General features: G+C 46.4%; 1 protein-coding gene across 3 annotated transcripts; it reads right to left on the bottom strand.

The window, feature by feature from the left end:
- Positions 1-652: 652 nt before the first annotated feature.
- LOC123189261 (uncharacterized) lies at positions 653-3,838 on the bottom strand. 3 transcript variants are annotated; one of them, XM_044601637.1, is made up of 2 exons: positions 1,776-3,838; positions 653-1,641 (listed from the first exon to the last, which is right to left on the bottom strand). In XM_044601637.1, the coding sequence occupies exon 1, from the start codon at positions 3,836-3,838 to the stop codon at positions 2,468-2,470; it is 1,371 nt and encodes a 456-aa protein (XP_044457572.1). In that variant the 3' UTR covers positions 653-1,641; positions 1,776-2,467. The 3 variants fall into 3 exon arrangements, with proteins under 3 accessions (XP_044457572.1, XP_044457574.1, XP_044457575.1); XM_044601639.1 differs by having other exon boundaries at positions 1,790-3,838; XM_044601640.1 differs by having other exon boundaries at positions 1,795-3,838.
- Positions 3,839-8,334: the final 4,496 nt, after the last annotated feature.

The following is an 8,334-nucleotide window of genomic DNA, read 5'->3' as shown; positions in this document are numbered from 1 at the left end:
ACAGGATCTCATCGAAGATTGTTGATGGGATCTGCTCGATGGAGCTTTAGGAAACAGCACCGGAGGACTTGTGAACCAAGTGGCAGATCCAACTCGCAGCGGAAGCCCCCCGGCGACGCTTGGAGCTGAGAAAGGGCCGCACCCGTTCTCCAAGCAGGGGTCCTCGGTGAGCTAGATTGGCGTCCGACCCTACCATTTGGCGCGTGATGTGCTGCGCCATGAAGGCCCCCCCACGCCGGCGGCGGCTGATTTTGCGGTGGTTGGGGGCGGCGCCGCGCTAGGCACAGGTCTGTCGGGGCCGGGACAAATCGCTTCTTTCTGCAACACGTCCATTGTTTCAGGAATTAGTGAGTGGGGAGGCGACCGAGCCACATTCCGGGAGATCGATCGGACAGCTGCGCGCGCGTAGATCGAACAGCCATCGAGGTGGCGGACGTATCGCGCGGATCAGTCGGTGGACGCGTAGCAGCGCCCTTTTTTAAATATGTAAAGAAGTGTTTTGTTGTAAAGTATTGATTTAGAATATCTAGAAATATAAACAAAAGTAAAAAAAGAGAAACCAAAAACAAAAAAACGTGAAAAAGAAGATTGTGGCCTCCCGCATGCCTGGACTGGCTTATCTCGGGCTAGCCTTAGGCGAGGCTACCTGTAATAGTAGCGATCTCCCTCTAGATTAATCTCACTCCAACACAAGGTTCAGTACATAATGGTGATTACAGAGGAATGGTTACACTAATGGAGGAAGAACACATGAACTGGAGGAAAGGGAAAGGAAGGAGATAGGGGAGAGAGGTAGCCGCCGCCGGTTCGTTGATCCACTGGATGCCCTGGACGTCGCCTCCTCCCAGGCTCTTATCACCTTGGTCGTTCCAGAATGGGCCAGGCCCGTTTAGCTGGCCCAAGGGGCCAGCCCAAGCATGTGATGGTAGGAGGGCTCCTAACATCCCCCCTCCTTGAAATGCGGCTTGACCCCAAGCCGACACCACCGAGAGCCGCCAGGATCCCATTGCATGCGGCATTCCTTAACTAGCTTGAAGTCTTGATGGTAGTCGAAGTCCGGGTTGACTTGAACGACAAGGTTGGAGTAGCCATGGCCGATGGTGACTCCATCCCAAGAGGCACCGCAGAAGTGGTCGTTGCCAACATAGTCTTGATCGAAGTTGAGATAGTACTTGTGGTGGATGGAGCCTTGCACGATGACGACAACGACATTGGTGATGAAAACCCTCCCTCCTTGAAAAGTGCCTCGATTGGAAGCTGAAGTCCCATAGCCTTCCTGGACGACTGTGAAGCATCCTAGACCATGAGGTGTGCCCCACACACAGATTTTTCCGCTCCTCATGGACTTGCATGACTGGCAATATAATGGCAGCAAGAACCCCTATATTGCTATGAGCTTGTCAAGTCTGCATTCAAGCTCCAATGTTCCAGGCAAGAAATGGATGGTCATCCCCTGATTTAGTTCGTCGCTAGCCATTGGCTTCTCCATTCCCAACTGGATGCATATAGGAGTCGCATATGCAAGCCAGACTGCAAACAAGTAATGCATCAGGGAAGTCAATGCACCTGTACTGCATATATAGCTTGCAAGGCCTCCGGGATCCCACAATTGCTCAAGGTGGTCGCCACTAACTGATGTATCTGGAGTCCAGAAAAACATTTGTTTATGCCCAAAGGAGAATGATACACTACCAAATAGACTGGAATCTGAATAATGAATCTCTGTTGCAAATTGTACAGCCTGAATCGTAAATAGTTTGAGAGTGTCGAAATACCAGCAATGATTAACCTCACATAATATTGGTTCAGAAAGGGGACGAGGCAACATAAAAGTATGTTGTGAATTTTTGTCCCGCGATTGATGCTTGTCCCACTGCCATTGCATCGTGATACCAGCTGGAGCAAAAGACAATAATGGCCAAAACTGCACGAACTGAATATAGACACTACTTGGAAGTGTTGTACTTAGAGCACCCAATTGTTGCTTGCTGTGAAGGAGCTTGTCATGACCATTGAAACCTGAATCAGTTTTGCCCCGTTTCAAAAACCACGAGCATGAGAGCTGCACTGGAAGTATCCTTATGCAATTCCCAAGGAGATTGGAGCACCGTTCCCATGCATTGCTAGTGTGAAAGTTGATTGAAGCACAGCCACTGCCTTTAAATTCTTCTTGACTCAAAAACATTGACATATGCATAATATGAATAATTCCCTGTAATTTATCAGAAATAGGAATGCAACCCAGAAATTTTGTTCGATCCAGATAAAACTGAAAATCTTCACTTTGTTGCGGTACGTAGCATGGACCAAACTGCAAGTCCTTGTAGTCAAACTGCATCTGTTTAGTATTGAGTGTTGCCTGGTCCAGTGGACGCTCGAAACAGAGAAACAACTCCCAGATCTGAATAGTACTAGCCTCAAACATGTAAACCACAGCAGCACAAACTTCGTGCAGTTTCAAATATGCTCAAGCAGAGCCTCCTTCAAGGTAATATGTTGGCTGGACACATGGAATGCCTTCATTCATGTAATTTGGTAGCTTCAAGCGAACAATTTTGTGACTGAACTTGAACACCGATGGTGCCTTTTGAGCACATAATTTATAAGAGGACTGCATAAAGCAGACTTCATGTAATAGTTGCTTAGCGAAACATGAATCATCAGTGTTCTGTTGCAAAGACGACAAGCAGAAAATCTGAACATGGGGTATCCTTATGCAGTGTCGAGGGAGGTTGCACTCAAGATCACCAGCATGGCATAATTCCACCTGAAAGGTACTAACTAATTCATCCACAATCTGTAGTGCCTTTGTATGCATTCTACAGATTTCTAATCCGTTAGCAAAATCATAGATGATATCCCAATGGGCAAAATATTCAGCTACTGCCATCAGTTGCACTAGAGAGCATGTACAGGACTGCCGACCCTGACAACCTATGTTGCTGAAATCCAAATAAATCCAATGACCAGCGTGTGGTGCAGTATCAATGAGCCTATGGTTTGTTCCAAGGAATCTCAAGCTTAACCATGCATCAACACTTATGCTTGTAGACATATCCACATTGAGAAATGCCAATTCATTCAATGCTTTAGTATTAGGTGGTGCCTGATCCGGTGGACTCCTAGACTGCAACTGTGCTTCTGACAAACAACTGATATACTCTTCCATGGAAATCACCTCACAACAAGAAACTTGATGGAAAACCACATCTCTGAATAACCTCAAAACGAGTTCAGAACTGAACCATAAAACTTCCTGTGATTGACGACATATACCTGAACAGGGCTCCTCCTGATAACTTGCATCTAAATGAAACCTGAAAGACGGCCACGGGCTAGGCCTGAACAGCTGTCTGCTGTGTCTGGTCCTCACTCGCACAGGTGACAGCCATGGTTGCTGCCCGATTCCGTGCTGTATCGATGGTAGGCACGAGGTTTTGCTCTTGTCCACAAGATGAACAGGCTTCACCCATGCGCCATCCTGGACTAGACCGCCTGTCGAACACATGGTGAGCACCGGCAAAGCAGGGTCGCTGGAGATGATGAGGGCAACGCCGTGGTCTGCCTTGCTCATCACTTGGGTGGAGGTGTATACAGAGAGGGCATCGAGCTCCTGCACGCCGGCCTTGGGGTCGACGTCAGTGTTGGTCATCACATGAGAAACGACCTCGGCCCTAGAGGCCATTGCCTGCTCCAGGGCGAGCTGCTCGACTGCTTGGTGGATGGGGTCGACCGTGGGCTCGAGGTCAAGGGCGGTGGCGGCATCATGGACCTCGTCGACGTTGTCGGTGGTGTCGACCTGGGTCGAGCACTTCGTCGAACAAGTGATAGGCACCATCACAATGCAGACCGGGGTTGCATCATGGCCGACCTTGGGAATCTCCTGGGCCTTGGTGGTGGAGCCGGAGACGTCCGGGACGGGCGCCGACGCGTAGGTTGTGCTCTCCGGCGAAGTTGTCGCTGATGGTGGGTTGTGGACGACGGCGGGTGAACTGGTGGCCCAACTGACGTCAAGGGTATTCAGTTTCTCGGCGAGGGACCTGGTGGCGTTGGTGTAGGCGTCGAGCCTGGCGCCGAGCCGCTCGAGATACTCCGAGGAACGGATCCATGGTCGATTCTGTCGGATGGTGGTGGTGGAAAAAAATTGGGAAAGGGTGGTGCCTGGCTCTGTATACCAGATGTAAGAGTAGCGATCTCCCTCTAGATTAATCTCACTCCAACACGAGGTTCAGTACATGATGGTGATTACAGAGGAATGGTTACACTAATGGAGGAAGAACACATGAACTGAAGAAAAGGGAAAGGAAGGAGATAGGGGAGAGAGGTAGCCGCCGCCGCCAGTTCGTTGATCCACTGGATGCCCTGGACGCCGCCTCCTACCAGGCTCTTATCGCCTTGGTCGTTCCAGAATGGGCCAGACCCGTTTAGCTGGCCCAAGGGGCCAGCCCAAGCATGTGATGGTAAGAGGGCTCCTAACACTACCCTACGTCTCGCTGTAAACGAGACATAGGGTGGCCCTTCTTCTTCACTGTGAGCAAAGAAAAATAGGATATTCCATCATATCCATGGGCTTGGACCAAGTGTCACTATCACAATCTTGTTTATAAAACAGAGTCACTACACACGGAGGACTGGAACAAATTTTGTGGCTGTGATGCGAATGGGGAGTTCGAAACGGTTGCATCGTTGGTAGCTGCAGACACATCAGTGTGTCCAAGCGTGAGGAGCCTCAACCAATCATCTAGAAATGTCTCGATGGTAAAACGAAAAAGTTTACTCAGCTCTATATACCCGCGAGCGTTGAAACAAATTAAGGAGGGGATGGCTGGCGTAGCTTTCGCGTCCATGAATGCGTGTGATCATCATGGACCATACCCGCTAACATCTACTCTTGGCGGCGAAGGACGGCTTCGTTTGCTCGGGCCCATATGACCCGACCGCGACTGCTCCTCGCCGACCGCTCCTACTGTTCATGGCAGCGAGAAGACAAGTCATCTCATTAACTCTCCTCGCAGGTCACACATGCGCCGCGTTCGGGCGTGCTACCGTGTCGAACAACGGACGGGGGATGGCGTCTCTCGGTCTCTGCACTGCAATGAACCCTCTGCCCACCGTCTTTCTGATGTCCTTCTGATCGACCAGCTTCGCGACACCTGTATAGTCCAATTTGCAAGGAAAAGAAATGGACGCTTGTATAATCCAGGTTTCCTTTTTCTTCTCATACCATAACAATACTAATAATATAGAGTTAGCTATAGCTAGTGGGTGTTGCGTGTGACCTGAATGATTTGCTATAATCTTTTCACTGTTAACCTTTTTAGCAGGCAACTTTTCGGACGCGAATTTTCAGGACATGGTGATTTCTACTTAATATAGTCCACATGTACATCGTGATTCCTATTTAATATAGCCTATTGTGCAATACGGGATGGCTAATTCGCAGGCCAGCCTAAATACGCAACATTACCTCGCACACGTGGGCCAGGTCTCATTTTAATTTTCATATGAATATTGGCTCATCTGGTAGCGATGTCCCTTGCATGTTGGGTTCAATCATAACTGCTCTGGACGTGGGGCAGCCACCATAAGTACCGCCGTTGCTCGTGGTGTGCACTGTAGCTTATTTCCGATTTGCGTCCTGTGGAGAGCAGAAGAACAGGGGAAATGACTTCGGTAGAAACAGAGCTACACAGGTTAGCATATGGACACTGGACTTGATCCTGCGTTTTATTTGGGTATACTCACAAAACGTGCTGACGTATATCCAACCTGTTGGTCCCTTTGCATTGGAGACTTTTCTTATGGCAATTGTTATTAGGTGGCCAAGTCTATGTATTAATGTGTCACCCATCAATTGGCAGATGCATCAATGGAATAATGCTAGTACAAGAAGCTTTATTCATAGCATCTGTTTCATGACAAACTGCATGGTTTAGTGTATGGTAATACTCATATGCTAATTAGCTCAAGATATTACATGGCTAATAACGGGCACACTGATTAAACACACTTGTATGATGGTTAGTCCTAATTTACCGATGAACATATTACTAATACATCGACTAAGCACATGAATTTAGCTACAACCATGACAAACTTTCTCCCATATATTCAGGTAATTAAATGCATCTCGTAGATATTTTCATATTTTAAGTACAATTAGAAATGTGTCGAGTTAGTTTTGATGTCTCTAATTTGTTCAAAAATGGGAACTGTAATTTTTGGTTAACATGCATACTTGTGAAGCTGAGATCAAAACCGAAGCCGTAAAAAATGGTTCTCTCATATTGGTGATATCTCAAATATCCTATAAGTTATGTAAAAATATTTTAATTTTTTTGTAGAATTTTGCTTGATCTTTTAATTGACATTCTGATTTTGTATCAACGTTGCATTTAAAAATCAGATTCTATTATTTGTGATTCAAGTTAACTATGAAGAATGGAGTTAAGTGATTTTTCAGTCAAAAATTGATGCATATAAGAGTTTTAAATCAGTAGTCCGAAACAAGTGACGAAACTAAAATACCTAATTTTCCAAATTGAACAATGCTGGATGGAGAGAGCTAGCGTGATTATGGACAGGGTGCATTCTTTCAATGTAGTTAACGCTTCAAACAACATGCTCCGCGGCCATCTTCTAATCAAGTAGCATGGATCAGTGTAGTTATTGTGGTGCAGCTGGCCATTTGGGACATGTTAATCAACGCACATCTTCAATGCGCGAGTCTGCCTTCTGGGCCATCTCCTGGCAAGGTCAGAAGTAATACAAGAGTTGTACTAGTTGTATATGGTGGATGAAATTTATTATACAGGCTCGATGTATTAGAGCTGCACGAATCGCGTGAAGACGGTCGGTCTTGATAACGACCTCGCGTGGCTGCATGTCCACTCATGATTTATCGGCAACTTTTTAATTTAATAACTGCTCGATCCAGATGTATTCCAGATCATTCTATATATAGTAACTGAACCCCGTTTTTCGCAAAAAATCAGATCTATTATAAAAATTCATCGAAAGTACAAAACACCTCAAACATAATAAAATTTACATTGAGGTCCATGGACCATCGAACGACCATTGTCATCGCCAGAATGAGCCGCCAGCACACCATTGTCGTTGTTCCCATACAGGGCCGGCTTGACCTTGACGATGACAGCCGGAAAATCTTCGTGCACGTGCCCCTAAGGACCAGTGCTTCAGAGCTGCAATCGCCACCGTTGAATTCTTGAATCAATCTAAAGAACCCGACACCCAATATCACCGTTGCGTACGCACGACAAGAAACCCTAACCTTGTTGCCCCGAGGAGCTGGTAGGAATCTTTGTTGGAACTCCGTCTAATCCTTCCCAACAGGTGAACTTGAGGAGAATCGGATCTCGAAAAACTGACTCGAAGAAGAAGCGCCGCCAACCGTCCAAACGCCCCCCTGCGAGGACTAAAACCCTACCTATCTACTCGCCAGATCAGAGGGACCAAAAATGCCCTCACCGCTACCAGCCGCAGGAGCAACAGGCGGAGGGGAGGCGAATCCATGGACTCGCCGGTGGAGATTGATGGGAACGAGACTTTCCCTAGTCGCCTTGCGAGAGAGGAAAGAAAGTACACGTGTGAAGCACGTGAGAGTTTAGTTGATAAAGTATGACTAAATATTGATATACTACTTTGATCCCAAATTCTTAGACGTTTTTTAGGTTACGAAGTAAAATATTATAATAGGCCAACGTGTACATTCATAGTCACATTTGCATTGAATATGAGATGTAGATTTCCTATCATTTATTCTATTGAAAATTGAATTATAGCTATAGAATATTCATGACTTCATGGTATACATAAAACTCAAGTTAAATGTATAAGAATGGCTAAGCACTTCATCTAAAAAGGAATAGACTTTAAGGAGATGTTGCCTTAACCATGAACGAAAAAATCATACAGTAAAAAAAAGACAATTCTTTTGAAAGAAAAAACTTGCAAAGGTAAATGATGGAATATTCCAAAACAAATGAGAATTGTCTGTTTTTTGTGCGGACTATGCATTGCCAATAATAAACTGAAAAAGAATGGCAGTTATTTTAGTAAATAAAAAGTACTAGAGAATCAAACTATGAATAAACCGGAAGTTTCTTTGTTTTAAGGTGTGTGCATACTATGCATGGTGCTTTATTTAGCGCTGACGAAAATGAAGGAGGAGACGGCAAGGCCGCCGGCGTCGCCGCGTCAGGAAAGAAGCAACCCCACTATATCTTAGGGTGACGGGTGCAGGCTCGCCATGGATTTTTGGGTGGTGGTCGCCGGCCTTAGAGGGATGGTGTGTGGGTGGGTTGGGCAGGG

This window comes from Triticum aestivum, chromosome 2A (assembly GCF_018294505.1).
Source record: "Triticum aestivum cultivar Chinese Spring chromosome 2A, IWGSC CS RefSeq v2.1, whole genome shotgun sequence".
Taxonomy (NCBI): Eukaryota; Viridiplantae; Streptophyta; class Magnoliopsida; order Poales; family Poaceae; genus Triticum; species Triticum aestivum.
The sequence above is the reverse complement of the archived record's forward strand: the minus strand, read 5'-3'. Positions and strand labels throughout refer to the sequence as shown.

Excerpts from the sequence above, each read along its gene's own strand:
- LOC123189261 (XM_044601637.1), bottom strand. The coding sequence starts at position 3,838 with ATGGTGCCTATCACTTGTTCGACGAAGTGCTCGACCCAGGTCGACACC.